This window comes from Onychomys torridus, chromosome 4, assembly GCF_903995425.1.
Source record: "Onychomys torridus chromosome 4, mOncTor1.1, whole genome shotgun sequence".
NCBI classification, from domain to species: domain Eukaryota; kingdom Metazoa; phylum Chordata; class Mammalia; order Rodentia; family Cricetidae; genus Onychomys; species Onychomys torridus.
This window is the reverse complement of record NC_050446.1, coordinates 137587525-137609117: the sequence shown is the minus strand read 5'-3', so window position 1 is coordinate 137609117 and position 21593 is coordinate 137587525. Positions and strand designations below refer to the sequence as shown.

The window sequence follows — 21593 nt, the reverse complement described above, 5'->3', positions numbered from 1 at the left end:
AAACTAGTTGGAAAGCCTCAACCCCAGGTCTAATTCACCCTTGCCAAAACTAAAAATCAACAAGACCCACCATCATTGGAATCCCTTTATACCCCAATTCATGAGCTACTCAGGACTAGATGCATAGCCTACAGCTACTCTAACAGAGCACTGAGAACACTACCAAGGGGATGGGACCCTTTCCACAGGATCCTTCCCTCAGGACTCATAAACAGAGCAATAAGGTACACACACTCTTCCTATCCTTGAACTGTCCCTAGGGTGGTTGTTAGCTCCTCTGTAATACCCACAGGTGATTTGTTGCTTACCATGTGTGGAAGGCGGATATTGGCAAGACTTTGGATGAGGGCCTGGCTCAGCCCGGACAGTTCCAGAAACAGGGCCTCATTCTGCTCCTCAATGAGCTTGTTCTCCTCCTCAATGTTCTTCAGGTTCTTCTCCATGGAAGAGATCTGTTGCAAAGACACAGAAAATGCTACCTTCACTTGGCCATGCCTCACAGTATTCTAGGAAAAAACAAAGCTCATTAGTGGGAAAGAGGCTTGGTCCTGCTCCCTGTTGGGTACCCTATCCAGGGAAAGAGATGGTAGAACCCTGGTCCCTGAATGGAGAGAGAAAAAGTGCTTTGGAAGTAGCCTCTGTCCACAGGAGGTAGGAGCTGGTGTGCCAAGTACGAAAGTCTGCATGTGGCTTTCTCTGCCTTGCCTCTCCTGGTAGTGGGATAAAAACACAGACTCCAAGACACCCTGAGCTCAGTCTCTGCCCATTCCAGTTGTGCTCTTTGTCAGGCTTACTGTTCCTTTCTGTAGGATAAGAATAATTGCATTCAACTTGTGGGTATTAGGTTGCCCCTACCTTTGAGTGTTTTCTCCCACAAAAGACCAGTGAGCTGACTGCCTAGGCTCCAGGCAGATCTTCTCCAGGTTAAATACAGACAAATTTCTTCATCTTCCACACCCTGACAATGAACTTACATAGAGGACACTCACAAAACACCAGCTCTGTTATAGACTCACTAAGCAACCAGAAGGTAGGGCAGTAGCCCTGTTGCCAAGCAACAGCCATGTTCTCTAGCTCTCAACACTAAAGGCTTTCTTCCAAGAGCAAGTCCTGAACAAGGGAGTAGAAAAGTTCTAATCTAACCCACATTCTATTGAGGAAAGCAAGGAGTTCTTTAGGTGGGGATGGGCAAGCCCTGCACTGGTGTGTGGCTGTGCTGGTCCAGGAAGGAAGAGAGCAGGTGAGCTGCCAGTGCTAATGAGACTGGAAACATGAATAGAACAACCGGTACTAGGAAAGCCTGAACACTAACAGATTGCTCTTGCCAAAGGAGTGATCCAAGAGGATGACTAACACTAGCTACCTAGAAGACTCCCAGGCAATGCAGTGAGTGGGCAACTAGCCAGTGCACCGTGTGTTGTGTGCTGTGCTTCCTCAGTTCAGCACCAGTGATACTGATGGAATCAATCTACAGGCTGGATCTGGATGATAGGGAAGAGTCAAGTAGAGTAGTGCCACCTACCTGGGACTGCAGCTGCACCATGGCAGCCTCCATCTCTGAATTGGACTCATTCAGGTCTCGTATCTCCTGATTCAGCTGCTTGATCTCCTCATCATTCTCCAGCACTGCCAGGAAAAAGAGAGAGAGAGAAAGAAAGAAAGAAAGAAAGAAAGAAAGAAAGAAAGAAAGAAAGAAAGAAAGGAAGGAAGGAAGGAAGGAAGGAAGGAAGAAAGAAAGAAAGAAAGAAAGAAAGAAAGAAAAACAGCTGTGGTTCTGTCCAACTGCTTTGGAGACAGAAAGGGAGGTCTTTGTGTAGAAGTCAGCCTCTTGCCAAGCCCTGAGCTCCTCTCTTGGGCATGGATATTGGGAAATCTTGAAAACTGAGAACAGTATTATTTTCCTCATGCCTTGACCTTTGCAGGATACACAGGGCCTCTTCAGAGCCAATAACTGCTATGACCAAAGGGAGATGCATTCAAAGAGAATCTCCTTGCCTAAGTGAGAGGGGCCACAATGTCCACAAACTCATGGACATGGCTTTTGGTGCCTTCCCATCATACTCTGATCCATATAGTCACCAAACCCAAGGTCAGAGAGAACATGACCATCAAGTGAAGCCAGAGGTCCTGGACCCAGGCATCAAGAACTTCAGGGATAAGGTTAATAGGCCAGTTGGCTCAGGGGAAGATCTCTACCATGGATTATTCTCAAGGGAGCTCAGCTTCTCATACCCATCCCACAGTGCAGAGAGAATGATAAGAAGGGACATCCCAAAAGGGCATCCTCACCATCACTTGTCTTGAACTTTGGGCTGAGAATCTCATCGCCTGAGAGTTTTCCTTTCTTTCCAGCAAAGGTTGCTCTGGGACATCCAGACAAACTAGAAGCAGAAGTTACACATCACCGACCAGTTCAGGGACATAGTGCATGGGTAGGTCCATGATCCCACATCAGAACCACACCAAGCATATTTCATCTCACCCAGATGACCCTGCATGCCTTCACCTCAACTGCCTGCCCTGCCTGGTGAGAAAGGCTGCACTATAGGAAAGAGACCCAGGAAGGTGTCCTCTCAGAGCCCTTCCTGTTTGGCACAGTCATGGCTGTCCACAGGTACTATAGGAACCAGGGTATTACTGCCTCCAGGTGTTATTCCTCTCTCTGGGCAGGGGTTGAGGCCTGCATGCCCCCACCTGCTGGCACTCTGTAGCACTGAACTCTGAGAGGTGTCCTCAGAGCCAACCTCCCACCCCCAAGAGATCCTTCAGGATATGGATGTACCAGCATTCACAGGTGATTCCTTGAATATAGCTATCCAAGCAGAAAAACATACAAAAGTATGTGGGTCATCACACACTACTTCATGTTTTTGCAATGATTTCACCCACATCATAAATCAAGGTGGAGCCTAAGTGAAATATACTTTAGAAGCACAGAGTTTGACTACCCTGACCACATGGCCCAGGCTCCTGCATCCTCTTCTCTGGCCTTGGCATTTCCCTTATGGTCTATAATCCTGTGGCCATCCCAGCTGCCCAAATAAGACCCCATATTTTCTGTGCTCCCAACTAGGACACTCACTCTCAGAGGCAATTGGCTAGATACTTGCTCACAAAGTTATGCCTCCTTCCCTTTGTCAACTCACCAAGTAGGTATGCCAGGCCCTCCCCAGTTCCACCTGTATGAGGGCTTTTTCTACACACATCTAAGGGAGAGTAAGCTTCTCGCTTTTCCTCCAGAGTACTTTTTTGCCCACTACTCTGCTGTTTTCCCCGATCCCTGATCATCATTCACCAAATTCAGTAACTCTCATTTGTTTATACCATTTGTCCCCACCCACCATACCCAAAACACACTCAAAAAGGCAAAGGATTGTTGTTCTTTTGTTCTCTTCTCTGTCTCTACTCCTTGGTGTTAGGTGGACTCTCTGTAAATGTTTTTGTTGAATGGATACATTAACCAACTTTGTAGGTGGAAGAAGAAATAAGGGAGAGAAGAAAGAAGAAAAGAATAAAGGGAGTAGAAGAAAGAAGGGAGTAGGCATTGGCTTTCATTTCAGACAAAGGTTACTGGATAAGATTAGTGGCTTCTTAGAACAGAGTGAAAGGGGGTCTAGTGAAGCAAGGCCAACTCAGTCCTGTGGTAGGTATTGTGGGCAAGTGATAAAATGAGCACTGCCTAGGCAAGAAGAGGTCTAGTTAACCAGGACCCTTGCAAAGCAAGCAAGCGCCTTTACCCAAAATTAATAATTAAAAAACAACAACAACAACAACAGGCCCCATGTAAGAGGCAGGACAAAAGGTATAGGAGACAAGAAGTCAAATATGGGCAGAGACAGGAGTCCATTCATGGTATCCATATTTAGCATAGCACTGTTCATAGGGACAATAAACTAATTAGAGTACAAAGGGACACTTATGAGAACAAACACATTCTGAAAGCAAAACAAACACTATCTGGTACCAACATCCTCCATGACTTCTCTCATTCAGCTACCTACTTGGGTCTTGATTTCCCTTGCAGAACTGCTGGTCCCACTGAGTACTGGCTTGCTCCCACCCCCAGGGGTTATGTCCCAGCTAAAAGGTCCCTGATTGCTGACATGTGGGGTCAGGTACCTCCGGTGGGTGAGGAAACTGCCATTGGCATGGCCAGAGCCATCACAGCCTGGGGTTGGGCAAGTAGGGCCTTCATTCTTCAGTGACTTCCAGGAGAAAGTTGAACCATTGAGAGCTCCCTCTTTCTGCCTCCGAGCAGCCAGCGGGCAGCCAGAAGCACTCCTGTGAGAGGCATATTTGCCGCTGATATGGCCAAGCCCCACACAGCCTGGAACTGGGCACCTAGACACAGAAAGACTGAGGTGATCACAGGGGACCTGGGTAGGAGGACCTGGGAGCCCTGCAAAGCCAGGTTCTAGAGACCTAGCATCATGTACTTTGTACTTTTGAATGAAGCAAAAAGCCAGCCAAATCCCATAGTTGGCCTTCCAGATGAGGCTGCTGTCCCTCTCCCTCTTTCCCCTTGGCCATTGCATGGCAGGGCCTGCAAATCAGGAGGATGGTGAGGACACCCTAGGCTAGGCAGATCAATAGATCCTGCTAACCTACAGCTTCAGAGCTGAGACTTATCATGGCATGGTACCCATTGGTGTCTAGAGAACACAGTGCTCAGACAGGAAAGTCTTGGCTCTGATTTCCCATAATCACCCCGCTGGAGGCTGGTCAGGAGCAGTGCTTCCTTTGTTCCAGGCATTTGAAGACAGAGACAGAAGTCCTATAGCAATAAAATAGATGGGGATGACAAATGTCTCAGGCTTGGTATATGAAGGATTGGCTTGGACCAGTGAGATCTGGAGAGCAGGGCCTCCCGGAACCCACTCATGCCCCAGAACAAGATCTTCAATCTAAAAACTTCCAGTCCTCTCCAACAAACAAAACTCTATCAAGTCATCATTAGTCACATATTCACTATATGCTAAGCACCTGGCAAATACACAGGACCCAAGGATAATGCTGCCCTACTTTACAGAGTTCTCTGTGGATTCAAAGAAGTCAGGGCAGGACATCTTTGGGAAGACAGAGGGCCAGAAGCAATCTCCTGCTACCAGATAGTCTCCTGCTGTATCCTGCTCCTGGTGCATAGGGCATAATGCCCAGCCAGAGAGTAGCAAGATGACAGCAGCAAAGTGGCACCCCACCTCATCTCCAGGAAACCCTTGGAGATAGTTTCCTATCTGCCTTTGCCAGGATCCTCTCTCTTGCTCTCTTTCCTTTCTTGCTCCTCCAGCCCACGTAGGCCTCAGACAACATAGAAAGTATACAAGGTCAGCACAAGTTAATCTCAGCCTACATCCCATAACAAGGACACACCAAGAGCCCCCCCTCCCCCGCACACACAGGAGCTCTAGATAGTCACATTCAATGTCTAGCTCCTCAAATCTGGATGCAAAGACAGCCAACCCAAGGGTTGGGATGAGACCCCTACTGAGTACTCAATATCACAAGCTCAAAGGGCCAGCTGAAATAGGCTCTTCAGCTACTCCAGACAGGTAAATTTTTCTAACCACTTGAAAAACTCCTAATCTCTTTGCAAGGAGGAGTTGCTGCTGTTCACTGGAATCTCATGTGTAAGCAGTATTCAGGAGTGAGTGATTCCTTTCTTTTAACCAAGGGGTCAAATCTTCAAAATCAATGGCTTTGACATAACATTGAGACTCTTCATGATACAAGCATCACATATGGTAAGAATTTGTCCATAATCCCCCAGAAGATATATTGAAAGGACCAAGCAGACCCCATAGCAGGCTGCTCAGTCTTCTCTCAGAGATCAGGCCTCAATTTCAGTTTCCTGAGACTGAGTAAGCAGTTTCTGGGAGAGCCATGGACAAAAGACAATTAATCACTGATGACCCTGCCAGCAGAGACAGGGAGATAGGACCCATCCCCCAGAGTCAGTACATGCTAGGCCAGCCAGCCTCCACAGCAGCTCAAGGACAAAGCCTGGGACTTCTCCAAGACTGTCCAAAAATGAGTAACTGTAACTCCCAACTAACCCTAGCCAATTAAAAGTTACTAACAAGGTTGCCACTTGCATAAACCAATCATGAGTCTGTTCCTATGTAGTCTGTAGACCCCAAGACCACCACCACCACCACCCCTGCCCCACTTTCCCCCTATAAAAACCCTGCCCCATGAGTACTTGGGGTCTCTCCTGATCTGCTGCTGTGTAAGACAAACAGAGAGGTCTGGGTTAACTCGCAACAATAAAGACTCTTTGCTTTTACATGGGATTTGGTCTCTTGATGGTCTTTCGGGGATTCTGGGTATAACAATATCATTGCCCCCCACTTTGCCCCAGGAGAATGGAGGTAGTCAACTGTATTTTTGCTTCAGGGACTTGTGTCACTTAAGATCCACAAAAGATTTGGAGAGATGGCTCAGTGGTTAAGAGCACTGGTTGCTCTTTCAGATATCCCAAGTTCAATTCCCATTACTCATATGGTGACTCACAACCATCTATAATTGTAGTCTTGTAGGATCAGATGACCTCTTCTGATGTGCAGATAGATAAGCAGACAAAGCATCCATATACATAAAATAAATAAATCTTGGGAGCTGGAGAGATGGCTTAGAGGTTAAGAGCACTGGCTGTTCTTCCAGAGATTCTGAGTTCAATTCCCAGCAACCACATGGTGGCTTACAACTATCTATAATGAAATCTGATGCCCTCTTCTGGTATGCAGACATACACACTCTATACATAATAAATAAATCCAAAAAAAAAAAAAAAAAAGAAAGAAAGAAAAAGAAAAAAGATCTACAGAAGATGTGGTAACTTTCTGGAACCCCTGGTGAGGTAATAGAGCATTGCTATATGCTCTTTTCTGTTCCTTTCACTGAAGTTCCAGCCCATTAATTGGTTATAGCAAATGATGAAAGAAGCCTCTTATTAGGATATTTTGATGGTCAAACCCAATTTCCCCAAGAAAAAATGAAAACGGATTATAGGAAACTAGCCTTGAAGTACCACCCTGATACCAAATGAAGAAAAGTTAAAACAAATTCTCTAAGCTTGAAAAGTGGTTTCTGATTCCTAATTGGGGGAAATTATAATAGGCAATGAAATTAATATAAGAAATATATAGAAAAATATAGGAAATATATATGAAATGAATATAAGAAATTAATAGAATAGGCAATCTAGGTGGTTAAAGTGGGTGGTGGTTTTAGTTCCCCACTGGATAGCTTCTATGTATTTTGAGGGAGAAGAGGAAAGATATATAGAGAAAGGGGAATTACAAATGTTATTCACAGGTTCTCAGTAACTTCAAGAGATTTATGGAATGGTGCAACAATAACAACAGCAAAAAATGACTCTGCAAAAGGATTTGTAAAAGACAATCAGACTAAGGTGGTAAGGAAGGAATTACTGGGATGCAAGTAAAGATTTATCTGATAGCACAGGAATGGTTCCACAAACTCTGCCCATGTTCATGGAGAGCCAGTGCCATAGAAAACAGGTAAGTCCTAAGGATAGATGCAAAAGCTGTAATGGAAAGAAGGTAGTTTGAAAGAATATTTTAGAGATTATATTGACAAGTGCTGTGGGATATCCTGTATGCTGTAAATATATGTTCCTATGATTGATTGATAAATAAAACACTGATTGGCCAGTAGCCAGGCAGGAAGGATAGTGTAGGTGGGACAAGGAGAGAGGAGAATTCTGGGAAGAGGAAGGCTGCCACCATGAGTAGCAACATGTAAGATACCGGTAAGCCATGAGCCATGTGTCAAGGTATAGATTTATAGAAATGGTTTAATTTAAGATATAAGAACTAGATAACAAAAAGCTTGCCATGACCATACAGTTTATAAGTAATGTAAGTCTCTGTGTGTTTGATTGGGTCCAAGCAGCTGAGGGACTAGCAGGTGAGAGAGATTTGTCCTGACCATGGGCAGGCAGGACCAGGAAAACTCTAGCTATAGACAAGGTCATGAAAGATGGTCAGAAAATAACACTCCATAAGGAAAGAAACCAAGAACCAAGATGAAGCCAAGAGGTGTTATTGTCTTAGATCAGAAGGACTACACCATTTTTACTCAATAAGATTTTTTTCATGTGTATGAACATACACATGTGTGCCTTCCAAAAGCTAGTATCTACTCCTGACAACCAAACCATACTTATCACCTCCCATCAAGGTCAAATTACCAAGCACAGAGATATCAAATGTGTTCTAGATGAAGACATGCAAATTTATTGTTTACCATAAGAAAAGGGATAACTAATCTTCAAGTTCCAGAAAATATCCTTCTCTCCCTTGATAAACTCTCTTTGCAGAAAAGCCCCTTCCTGAGAGGAAGGAAATGAAAGAAACTAATCAAATGCATCAGATAAAATTGGTAGACTTTTATCTAAATCAGGAAAAATGGTACAATTATAATAGATAAGTATGAGGATGATAAACTACTTGCAACTGTTGTTAATATCCAACTATGTTTTTAAAGTTAAGTGAAGAATAAAAACAAATATAAAAGCCCTGACTTTGCATTTTATATATGATGACTTCAGTGTCAAGGTAAAGTTATATATCTGTAAATCTCTCCGTGTAGCCCTTGCTGTTCTGAAATTTACTATGTGGGCCAAGCCAGGCTGATCTTGAAATCACAGAGACATGTTGTTTCTGCTTCCAGAGTGCTGGGATTTAAGGTGGCCCAGCTTATAAAAACTACTTTAAAAAAAATTACTCTAGCTGGGTATGGTGGCTCATGTTTTTAATCCCAGCACTTGGAAGGTAGAAGCAGGCAGATCTCTGTGAGTCAGAGATCAGCCTGGTCTACAGAGCTAGTTCCAGGACAGCCAAGGCTACACAAAGAAATCCTGTCTCAAAAAATAATTATCCCAGCATCAAATAGCTCATACCTTGGAATTGATTCAGCTGTGTCTATGTACAAGCTAAGGCCAAAACACTAGCTATGAGTGTTTACTTCAATGAATGACCCTTCATTGTTAAGCTAGGGAATTTATCAGTATCTAACTGATAATCAGAAAAAGAAAACAATTTGTAAAGGAGAGAAAATAAAAACCAAGGACATCTTCTTTAGTCCCTAGGTTAGGTCCAGTTTCCAGTTCCAACTCTTCCAGGCTCTCCTGCTTAACTAACTCTAGACAAAAGGTTCTCAATCTGTTGGTTGAGCAACCTACAAGACTTGCCTAAGGCCATTGGGAAACACAAATTTTACATTATAATTCATAACAGTAGCAAAATTACAGTTATGAAGTAGTAACAAAAATAATTTTGTGGTTGGGGGTCACCCAACATAAGGAACTGTATTAAAGGATTGAAGCATTGGGAAGGTTGAGAACCACTGCTCTAAACAGAGCAGTGTTAGTGATCAGACCCATAATATTCAAAGACGTAGTATCTTCCTAATGTACTGCCCTCTAAAACTTTACACCTAAACCTCCTTGCCAGACAAAATACAGACTGCAAGGCCTGTGGGGATCCCAGAACTTCAGGGCAGTGGGGTACTTAGCTTCCCAAAGACCCACCAAATTATCTCTGACCTGAACCCAGAGAGCATGCTCAGTGTTCAATGTCCAGGAAACAATGTGTCAGGTTCCAGTTCTTCTAAATGAATATTATCATCAATCAATTTAATAGCCAGATGTGAGGAAAAATCTAGAATAAGTTGTTTCATTTTGTTTTGGTTTTGAGACAGGCTCTCATTAAGTAGCTCAGGCAGGCTTACACTCAATGATCCTGCTTCTAACCTCCCAAATTCTGAGATCCCAGATTTGTATTTAAAAGACATTATTTTGATTTTTTTTTTTGTTTAGTTATAACATAAGAAAAACCAACGATTTTTCAAAACAATGAAGGAGCCTCATAACCCAACATACTTCATTAACTCAGGGTCCTCCTTGTCATCCTTGGTAGGCGCCACCTTGAGTCCGCTCTTCTTGGCACGTGGGCAGCCTGACAAACTGGTTTTGAAAGAGGAAAACATGCCACCTCAGTCCCAGAACAGCAGCTCCCTCACTGTCTGCCTCATGCTACTCCCTCAAGTTCTGTGGCCCCCTGTGGGGGTGGGAAGGAGGGAAGAAAGGATCAATCAGTCAGCTGACTCATCAGTTATGCTTTCTTGTGGAACAGAGTTGGCTCACACATAACCTTCAAACAGGGCAACAGAATAATCAAAAGTGGGAAACATCTCCAGGAGCCTCTGACTTGATACTTTGTCTTTTGATTTTACTGCATAGGGATCCTGAGAAATTCTGGGAACACCACAATTAAAAAGAGATGCAAATGAGATGCAAATGGGCTGTAGTTGTTGGCAACTTTAATATCTTATTCAGAATAGTAGAACTTTGTCTAAGTCAGACTTTCACTACTACCCTTGGCCTCACTCACCTCCGGTGTGAAGCATAGTTCCCTGTTATGTGGCCAGAGCCATCACAGCCAGGTGTGGGGCACCTGCAGAGAAACATAAGATGAGACCAGAGACCATAAAGATATTTGCCCCTTTGGATTCAGCTCTTAAATGGATCCATCATCATTCTAAGCTCTAGATCCTTCAAACAACCACCCTCGTATTATTCACCTCTTTGCAAAGGAGCATCACATACCTTAGCCTGTCATTGCCAGCAACAGGTATTCAGTGTCAATAAGGCCATATCACAGACTCAGTACTAAGCCCAGCCACTCCCAAGGGAGCCCAGAAAGCCAAGAAAAGAGTAGCTGAATGAGACTAGCTTTTACACTGGACATCAAGATAGGCCTGCTGTGTTCATTGCATCCAAAGGAGATCATGGGCTCCCAGCTTAGCCTTTTATTGAGTTTCAGTCATATCTGGTTATCCAGAACACATCTAAGCTTTAGGTCTAATCATAAGAACTCAGAGAGGTACCCACGAGTACCTACTATATGGCCACTGAAGACCTGATCCCTGCTTGGTGAATGTAGAACTCAACCAATGGCTTTTACAGGTTGATGGACCCCAGCAAGGGTAAAATAGGAAATACAGAATACAAAATCCAAGCAAATACATAAAAAATTTCTCATGAACATATTCCATAAAGTGGTAGAAATTATACTTTAATATTATAAACGTGGACTTTTCTTGAGTTATTTTCTCCCAAATGGAAAACCACAGCAGTTGTTGATTGAATGTGGTTGACTTGGAGGTAGACCCCCCCCCCCAAGTCATTAGATCTGCTGTTTTGCACCTTGCCCCTAATTACAATGCCATCCTATAGGAAACAGTATTTGGTGTTGGTTACCCAAAGTGCTGCTCCATGGCACCCTAGCCTTGGGAAGCTTCTGACTTTCTGTACAGAAACAGTATCTGACCTTTGAAACTTAGTACTTTTTTTTAAAAAAAAAGTTTTATTTACTTATTATGTACACAGAAGAAGGTGCCAGATCTCATTACAGATGGTTGTGAGCCACCATGTGGGTGCTGGGAATTGAACTCAGGACCTCTGGAAGAGCAGTCGGTGTTCTCAACCTCTAAGCCATCTCTCCAGCCTGAAACTTAGTACTTCTTATATGAAGGAGAGAAGCTAGGAGTCTGGCATCCTAGAGGACTTACGACTTTCTTCCTGGCCCCTCCTATCTTTCTCTGTGTATCTTCCCAGATTCCTCTGGTCCCTCACAGTATCACATACTGGATGCTTCTTTGGTTCTCAGGCAGCTGACCCACTAAATTTTGCTCTAATCTTCATGAGGCCATATAGTGGTGTAGATTCTACATTACTACCATGGTGGTTCGGCTGTCCAGAAGTCCAAGTATAGGGAACCAAAAAGAATTCCTTTCTCCTTTCAGTGGGAAGAAGCTGTCTGAGGCCCAGGGCTCCTGCATCCAGCAGAGGTTCAAAGCAAAAAAGGTGGTCACCCAATGGCCACATAGCAACCCAGGCTTCTGAGCTATGAGTGGTACCAGGGATGAGATACAGATATATACTTAACAGCACCAGTGAGTCTTGGGAGGGTCTATGGCTCCCAGAGAACAAGCAGATGCCTAGTACACAGGCTTGTATTCCTTGCTGATGTGTTGTTTGGTGGATTTTCTGCAAGTTATACTCAAAGAGGAAATGTCTACATAGTAAGAGGACTGGGTATCTTTGATATACTCTGTATGGAGGCTGCCACAAGAACTAGAGCTGCCTCCATTCTGTCTATCACCTACTTCTAAGTGCCTCTCCTGAAAAGGAGGAAGAATCTACACCTAAGTGATGATTCTGCCTTGGTGGCATCTCAGATTTCCCTCTGTGCCTCATTCCTATGCTGCAGAGGTGCTGCCCACGCTCCTTATAGCCTGACATTCCTCCATAGTGTGGAGTAGTATGTATACTTACACTACAGTGAACCAAGCAGCTCAAGGCAGCCCCTAATCATATAAAGAAGGAGAGTAAATGACCCTGGAACTTGCTTAAAAACAGAGAATATGCCTGAGCATGTCTGTATTTTTCCATTTATAGGGAGGCCACAAAAAGAATTCTATTTGCAATGCTTTGACAAGCCTGATGCCTACCTTGACAGAACAAGGATCCCAGGAGCACTGAGGTATTAGAAAATATGTGAAAGAGGTCATAGTCACCTCCTTCTAAGACACTGGAGTCTGGAGCAATGAGGCAATGGACCCAGAAAGAACTCTGGGACAAGAAGAGCTTTGGAGGCAGTAGGGACACCTGAGACACCTACCCATACAAGGAGACTATTCTCTGCTGTGTCCACAGAAGTTTTGTGTTACAGTCTTTCATAGGCTTAGAGTACAGACCGTCCTGGGGGCTATTTCCTGGCTGGATCAGCCAAGTTTCCTCCTGTTGGCGCTCAATATCTGTTTTAGGGCCACAGAATGTATGGTTATATCCTGAAATAGAGAGTTTTCTAAGCCCTGTGTTGGAAATCCATAAACCCTAATCATAGTTAGAAAAGTAAGCAGAATTGGATATAAAAATAGGTGTGAGGGTAGGCAAGAATACAAAAAAAGATAATAAAAAGTGTGGGGAGGTGTTCACTGAGTCTATGGGACTGTTCTCCAACTTTGAGTTTCAGGACTAGACTACAATGTTAGTGAGTGGATGAGAAACTATGTGAGCCTACAAGGTATGAATCTAATATTCACTACCAGAAGGAATGGAGCTGGTTGAGTAGAACACAGACTGGGTACTGGAAACCCATGAATTTCTGTCCTGACATAGATCTGCTCAAGTACCTTCTATTGTCAGCATTCTAGCTCCTTGTCCAAAAGTTTTCAGTATCTATCACCTGTCTGTCTCCCAAACAGATTCAGTGAGTCTTGACCTGGATTCGGAGCCCCTAGCACAAAGGAATATGAGGGGTGGGGAAGCCTGGTCCTGCTATGAGGAACAGAACAACAGGAGAGTATTGTTCTCTTCCAAGGTCTCTACTCAGCTCTGGTCCCTTGAACAAGGTGACCACAGCTCAGGATCATGGAGGCTTTAATGTCATAGGTCAACAGAGAAAATGAAAGCCAGAGACAACGGAGGCCCCAGCTCCAGCTCCAAGAGAACAGATGCCTGGAAACCTCTGGGTGCTTGCTCCTCACTTCTGAGGCCTGTCAGGTAAACTGACAGTAGTGGGTGCCCACAGAGCCTGCTCTGCCTATTTGTTAAGGCAGAGAGGCACAGAAGCTTGGAGAGGGCCAGCAAGAGAAGGCAAGAGCATTGAATAGGACTGGGAGGACACCAGGGAGAAACAGAGCAGCCAAGGCATGGGGAGAAGGAAAGCAAGGAGCATTCCCTGGCACTGTTAGTGGTAATTTGTTTGACAAGAGCCCCGTAGCCTATAGCTACTAAGCCACAGCCAAGTTCCAGCTTTTCTCAATATTTAGAAAAAATAGTAGGAAAAGCAGGCCCGGCAGCCCTGTTAGGAAAAGCAGGCCCGGCAGCCCTGTCAGAGTTCTTGGGAGTGGGAAAGGCCTGGAGCAGTACAGGAGCACTGATTCAACAAGTGAGATGGACAGTACTTAGAGGTCAGATTGCTCAAAGCAGGAGTCACAGGTGCAAGGACAACAGCCCAGTCAAGCAGAGTCAGCCCTTTCAAGCCCTGCTCCTCTTCCCCATCCCAGGAAAGCAGAGCCAGCCTGGGATGGTACCTTAGAGAAGGCTGACTTAGTAGGAGCCTCATAAAGGAGAGAGCAAAGCCAGGGAGCTGCCCAAGAGATAGGCAGTCAGTGAGCGCAAACATACTTGAGGTCAGCAGAGTGGGCAGCCATGAGGTTTCTGAGGCTCTTGTCAGCAAGAGGGCAACCAGAGAGGCTGAAAGAGAAGAGATGGGATATGGGGTGAGCCACAGAGGGGAGCAGAGGAGATGAGGAGAAAGACCCCCCAACACACACATACACAAAGCACTGGAGCCAGGCCAGAGGAGCAGGGCACGAACCTGCGATGGGAGGCATAGTTCCCGGTGATATGACCACTGCCGTCACAGCCAGGGGTGGGACAGCTGGACAAAGGAAAAAGATCATCAGAACAGAGGACCATGCATACTTGCAGGCCTTCTCCCAGAACAAGTCAACTAAGGGTAGGTGGACATCCTCAGATCACAGCCCTCACTTCTGAGACTGGAAATTTCTCCTATACAACTTAATTCAAGAAGGAAAGGGAATTTCAGGTAAAGATGCATCTGAAGCATGAGTGCTAGGTGTACATGTACATGCTATGTGTACACATATGTGCTCATAAACATGTGGATGGGGCACTCCTCCCTTCTCCAGCTTTAGGAGCAGCACAATCTTCTCTGAGAATGAGAACATAGATCCAGCCATCCTGAAAAGGCCTGGCACCAAGATAGGAAGAAACTAGTGAGGTGCAGTATAAAGAAAGGAGGATCCCTATATCCTCCATAAAATTAGCTATGAGCACAGGTGAGGGTTAGATCACCAATAGAAAAGGTGCTAGGCATAACCCTTCATAGTATTTTAAGAACATGTGGCATTAGAAGTTGATGAAAAGCACTGTTTGTTCAAGCCTGGGGTCCAGCAGCTGCCAGAGCTAAGAGCTGGTGTCCGTGAACCTCTCTGCCCATGACTACAATCCTCATCTTGCCTTGTTCTGTTTTGGATTGTGGGCTGGACCAGTGGAGCTTCCTGGTTCTTAATTGCTTTCAGAGGATCATGTTCATATCCAGCTCAGTGCAGAGATGACAGAAAACTCATTACTGTGAGCTACCTGGATTTAGGTAGTTGCTGAGTTCTGGGACCGGGACTGCTTTCCCAAGATTCCTGGGAGGCTAGCCTACCAAAACAGCACTTACGTGAGAAGCTCCTTCTTTATGTCCTTGGAGAGAAACTTCAGCTTAAAGTTGGTCAGGGTGACTTCCCCTGGGTACTTCCGCTCCTCAAAGTTCTCTTCCGACACCTCCTGATCATCTGCTTCAGAAGAAGCAAAAGAATGTGCTGCTGGCTCTGACTGAAAAAACAAAAACAAAAACAAAACAAAAAAAACAAAAACAAACCAGCAGGGAATATTTTAACAACTGGCAAGGAAGCCAGATGTCCAACCCAGTGGGTAACAAAGAGAGACCATTCAGTAGTAACCATAAGATGTTTTACCTTATGAAAGAGGGAGGAAGACCTAGCTACCTCAAGACATAAGACCACACTATGAAAGCCAGGACACTTGGCTTTGGCCAACCTCCACCAAATTACCATAGAATGAACACCTGGATGCAGTACTCTTTAGGACTCAACTGCCAGTAGGCACTAAACAAGGTTGCTGAGGTATCTCAAAGCTGAGCTAGATAACATACTAGTAGCTTAATGATAATCATAAGCTTGAGACCCCTGGCCCACAACATGATGCCTTGACAAGGTCAGACAATTGACAAACACCACTAACTGAGCTGTGGGCCTGGGCTATTTTCTTACCACCTAAACCCTCACAGGTGTGGCATAGGGAGTAAGAAACAACAGCTCTTCCATTGAAAGTCAGGGGTCCTACAGCCTTAGAATAACTTCTTCTAGCAAGACAAGTACACCAGATTTCACATTCCAGAGATGTACCAACTTGCTATAGGTTTCAACAGGCTATTCAGGCACTGCATCTAAAAAGATGCAACCCTCAAATAAGAGAAACCTGTGAAACTACATCCCACAGAGCAGCTCTGGGGAGCCAATCTGCAGTAGCTATTACAATTCTTGTTACTAAACAAGGCTCTAGGACAGAGATTTATTTGCCTGAGCAATTGGACAAAGGTCCCCAGAAGGATACACTTAAGACAAGTCTTCAGGGTCAGTGAAGCCAGGAAGCAGAGACCCTGGACAAAAGGAGATCAGAGTACCCATGACATCAGGACAGTTGCTGTCAAAATTGGTAAGCCACTGGGCAAGACTGACAGGGAGGGGGAGTGGGGGGGGGGTCTGAGTAAAGAATCTAGGGCAGAGGGAGAGGAATGGGGAAGGCCTGGCCTAAGAGCTTTTGGGGGGTGAAATATGACTAGGAAAGGTTGGGAGAGGAAGGGTTTGTGGACAATTGGCAAAGGCTGTAGGTGGAGCATGTGCAGGCCTCAGCAGGAGGACCTCAGGACCTCTGAGAGAGATCCCACTACAAATGGCAGCTCATTCCTGGGGACACAATGATGTTGCAAGAGTATATACTGAGAGAATGGAATAAAAAGACCAGAGAAGCCGGGTGGGGGTGGCACATGCCTGTAATCCCAGCACTCAGGAGGCAGAGGCAGGTGGATCTCTGTGAGTTCAAGGCCAGCCTGGTCTACAGAGCTAGTCAAGGACAGGCTCCAAAGCTACAGAGAAACCCTGTCTCGAAAAACAAACCAACAAACAAAGACCAGAGATGAACTAGGGCTAATGAAAAGGCAGAAAAGAATACCAAGATATACACCAACCCACAGACTAAGAAAGAAGTTGAAAAGCCATGGTTAGAGGACCAGGGACCAACTTAACCCTGGCCGTAAAGCATGAGTCTTGCAAGGTTCTAGAATCAAGAAACAGAGATGACAGTGAAGATACACATAGAGGGCAACCCTAATTCTACTAGTGCTACTGTCTAGTGCAAGAATGATTCAGTTTCCACAGAGTCAGATGTGTGTGGCTCTATGTGTACTTCCATACCATGAGTTCTCACACCAGGACTCCACTAATGAGACCCAAGGGGCCTGCTAACTATACCATGCTACCTAGACCAGGAACCCAATTTATCCCTCTAAAAATAAAGCAATCGTGAGTCTTGCCCGAGGGTGGAAAAGGGTTTGAAATGGGGACTAATTTACAGGCAGATAGATTCTGGGGGGTGGGATGGGCTACCTTACTAACCTACTAGAGGTATATGGCCCTGATCCCTCCAGATATTTCCTCCAGAAGGTGGAGATTGCTGGCCTCAGATTGGCTGTCCAGACTCAGTTTCTTAGGAAGATCTTAGTAGGGTAGAGAAACTCACACCTTAAACCACACATTTTATACAATAGGAAAGGGAATGCTCCAGCTCAGACTCTGATCCTCTCTTCCCAGTCAGTTGTGCTCTTGGGGACTCAGGTCATTGCCCATCACAAGGATTCTCATGCCCAAGGCCCCTGTGTCAGGAGTTCCTCATTGCCCTGGTCCAAGGAACCAGGCATCAAACAACTGTCTGGACAGCAACTGTGTTTGATGGAATATGTTGGGGAAGGGGAGCAAAGAAGCCTGGTAGACCAGAGCTACGCTTTTGACGAAAGGCTCACAAAACCAAGGAAACAAGCTTTTCCCAAATCATCCCCAGGAAATATTAAACATCCCTCTCCTCTTTGGAAATTCTACATTATTGCTAGCCACTAAACTGTGCAGAGGTGAGAAAACTTGCCCTCTTTATGGTACAAGACTGAGCATAACAGTGCAGGTGATACCTTTGCTGGAAACTATGACCTGAATTTCAGATGCCCTGAAGATGAAGAATCCTGTGTGAAGAGAGAAAGACCTCGGAGACTCTATTTGAACCTCACAAGGAAAAGAAGAAAGCAGTGATCACAGCAGCCCTGGAAGCAGCTGCGGGCCTACACACTCAGGCTACATACAGGGCCCTGGCACCCACCTCCTCAGGCTCTTCCTCTCGAAGGCGACTAGGTTTGGTGTAGTCTAGGGGACGGTCCCACTCATCCTGGCGGGAGGCCTGGCTGGACTGGGGTGAGGTCATGGAGCTGCTGGGGGCACTGGTAGTGCTCTGGCGCTGAGAGACATCAGGAGACTTGACACCAGGGCTGCTACTGCAGCTGCTACTGCTGGGAAAAGTGTTGTTTTCCCGTTTACGATGTTTATGCATGCTCAAGTCCAGAGTTCCATTTTCATCTACCTCAATGTCCACAGCCTGCAAATATTAAGGTTAAGAATATGAGTTGCCAAACTGAGCCACTTCCTGAGAGTATCTTCTTGTCAGAACACTGACTCTCATAGAAGGAACAGTGATCTGCTGAGAGGAAAGAACCACATCCTCATTTCACGTGAAGAAGCCCTACAGCCCCTCTCTCCTCTGCAGATTAGGAAGCCAAACCCTTGAGACCACCACAAGCTTGAGTGAGAACAGGTCCTTGACTCCAAGACATGTCAGTCACTACCAACTTCCAGAGAAGGACACAGGAACATGGCATAAGCCTGATCTTGAGTTGCACAGCACACCAACTCTTTTCATGGCCACTCATCTACTCTTTTTGGCCATCTGAGCCATGACCAGAGGGGCAAAATGTAATAAAAATATCAACTAAGGTATAGAGAGATGTCTCAGTGATTAAAAGCATGTATTACTCTTGTAGAGAACCAGGTTTAGTTCAGTTCCCAGCACCTACATCAAGTAGCTCATAACAGCTTATAACTCCAGTTCCAGGGTATCTGATGCCCTCTGGCTCTGAGCACCTGCACACACATGATGCACATAGACTCATGCAGGCACACACATATGCACATAAATAAAACAAATATTTTAAAAATAAACATCAACTAGGTCCTAGCTGCTCTTGGCACCAGTCATTTCCTTACTGCAAATTTCTCAGTATAAACTCCACCTATTCTTCTCTCCCCAAAGGGCTTCAGGAGAGTATTCTCACCTTGCTGGGGAGGTCCTGTGGCTTTGTGCTGAGGTTCTCTGGCATCTCCCAGCATCGAGTGGAGAGGTTTAGGATGGCGGTGGCAGCCATGTGTGCAGCCTCAGCATCGTGAGAGTAATCGAAGCCTACAGAAAAAGATAAAGTACTCTCATAAAGCCACTGGGAAGTCTGCACCTGGAGGGGGTGACTTTGGTAAAGTTTGAATGCTAAAAGTGAATAACTCAGACTGACATAGACTTAGACAGAGGCAGCAGACAAATGGGGGAGAGAGTTAGGAGTCAGGGTATACCACTCCTACATTATTACACACTCCTCCTATTGCTCTTATCTCCAGTACTGAAAAGGCATCTCATTTCTGATCTGATGAAAATTTGGGCAGAAGTAATAAAATTCTAGAAATATACTCAACATACTTTATAATTTCAAACAAGCAAAAACTTATCCATTAGTAAATACTTAGAGGCTAAATAGTTCTGTAATAGGATATATATTTGGAATACCATACACATGGAAAATTTTGTCCCATCATATCAAAAGATGTTGCTATACTTTTGGTGACCTTATGTCCCCAATAATTATTGCTACCTAAATGTAATAACAAGGCCATAAGTAGGATATCATAAATGAAGGTATAACATTATCTTTTCTAGCAATTATGCTGCAGCTTTAAAATCATTCTCAGAAGTGATATTGTGAGTAACCAAGAAATAACTGGTATTTCCAGAAAGTTCCAGACAAGTGGGAAACTCATTTTGAGCCCCTCCCCAACAATGTCATCACAGCTTCTAAGCCAGTGAGTATGCTTGGAGACACTTGAGCATGGCCAGCAGAATCTGCTGGAATCCAGAAAAGACTCATCCCAAGGGCCACTAACCCTAAGAACTATAGTCCTAATAAGTTGGGAACTTGTCCATGCTGTCTGTGGAGTTGACAAGATCAACTGGGAGATGTCTGGATCCCTCCAGTGCACTGGGTACTTTCCCATCTTTCACAAATTTCCAAGGTTAACCACAAAGAAGTACAGTAAATGGCAAGAAAGGACACGGATAATTATTCTAGAATATTTCCAGGAATTACTTTTGTCTGTATAATTGCCCTTGAAATGTGTGGCTAATGTCATTGATAATACCATTTCTAGTAATATGGTCCCTATTCAGGAAACCAAGAAGCTTCCTGCCATGGTACCACCCTATTCTGTTGGACCCTCCTTAGAGGTAATGCTGGAAGTGGACATCCTAGGGTAGACCACATCAGTGAAGTGATTCTCAAGCCTCTGGACACACACACCCATAACAGACCCATGATTTTATTCATAATTAATTAGTAAACACACAAAGGTTTAAAGTGCACATGAGTAAGATGCAGGCCTTAAAGATGCCATAACTGGCCCACTAGGGCAGCTAAAGAAGGGGTGGAGGACTCAGGCCCACACCCTGTCCCTCCAAGCTCCCAAGAGAATCCCTCCCCACTGGTCCCTCTCAGGAGAAATGTGAGAGGAGAGACATTAATCAATTCTCCCCAACTTACATTGAAAGGCTTTGGGTGAGGTTTCGCTGGTCTGAATCTTTGGGGCAAGCATACGTTTGCCGAAAACCTGAGCATCAAAACTTGCGTAGTCAAAGGTGACTTTGGAGAACTTCTCCAGCTCCTTGGCCAAGTTGGCCCTGGGCGTGGTGGGAGCCACACTGGGCCGGTAGCTCCCATAAGGAGGAACCTCAAGCTGCTTCACAAAACACATGGGCCTGGGGTAAGAGACAGAGATGCAGAGCCTGTGAGGTTGGGACCCAGAGACCCCATGCTACTTCTTCCTCCACCCTCCAGTAGCCCAAGCCAGGACTTCATGCAGTCAGGTGATAAGGAAAACACAGGGAACTACACATACCCCCAAAACCCTGCCCCTAATATTTGGTTAGAATTCTGCTTTCCAGGGTGAAAGGCCCCTGAAATAGGCTTATAATCAGTGTGAATAATTGCCTTCAAGGAGGGAACAGTAGAACTCAAAAGAAATAGCGTTCTCATAATAGTAGTATGCCAGAGTAGCAAGCCTGAACTTCCCTCAAAATGTAAGAGAGCAGGTTCCAAGGGCTCAACTACACAATAAGTGAGAGTTTCTGAACAGGAAGCTCAATGTGGAGGGGAAATGGAGGGATGAGAGCTCCAGCAAATGCTCCAGCTCTCCTTATTCCTGTATGAAATAAGCAATGACTTCAGTGATCAGTGGTACTTGGAAATGATGATGAGGACCTCTGAGAACTGGTTGCCTCAAAAACTTGAGTATGGCATAAGGAAAGAACCAGCAAGTTGGCAGTGTAAGACCACTCTTATGTTCCTGTGATGATCACATTAGAGCACTGGTGGGATGGGCCCCATTGTGGAATGAAATCCTAGGCTGGACACTAGCTCAGCGATTCCTGGTGAAGTTGTAAGAGCAAGACCATCTGATACCAGCAGGGAAACATTTAATTTGACCTCTACATTGGTGTCACTCTTTGGTGAAAGGATAAGCTAGCAACTGACAAGAAACTGGAAGGAAAA

General features: G+C 45.0%; 1 protein-coding gene and 1 pseudogene across 7 annotated transcripts in view; one reads left to right on the top strand and one right to left on the bottom strand.

Moving 5' to 3' along the window:
* Nucleotides 1–21593, bottom strand: part of Myt1 (myelin transcription factor 1) — a 63967-nt gene that overhangs the window by 1898 nt on the left and 40476 nt on the right. For 5 of the 7 annotated variants that reach the window (XM_036186437.1, XM_036186439.1, XM_036186438.1 and 2 more), the window contains 12 exons: nt 20586–20800; nt 19059–19183; nt 18053–18325; nt 15285–15439; nt 14412–14474; nt 14219–14287; nt 10416–10478; nt 9905–9988; nt 4120–4341; nt 2290–2381; nt 1523–1626; nt 309–452 (listed from right to left, as the gene is read on the bottom strand). In XM_036186437.1, coding sequence (XP_036042330.1) covers nt 309–452; nt 1523–1626; nt 2290–2381; nt 4120–4341; nt 9905–9988; nt 10416–10478; nt 14219–14287; nt 14412–14474; nt 15285–15439; nt 18053–18325; nt 19059–19183; nt 20586–20800 — 1609 coding nt within the window. The remainder of the gene's footprint in view (nt 1–308; nt 453–1522; nt 1627–2289; nt 2382–4119; nt 4342–9904; nt 9989–10415; nt 10479–14218; nt 14288–14411; nt 14475–15284; nt 15440–18052; nt 18326–19058; nt 19184–20585; nt 20801–21593) is intronic. The other 2 variants (XM_036186441.1, XM_036186440.1) reach the window with 2 other exon arrangements.
* On the top strand, nt 7435–8451 carry LOC118581266 (annotated as a pseudogene).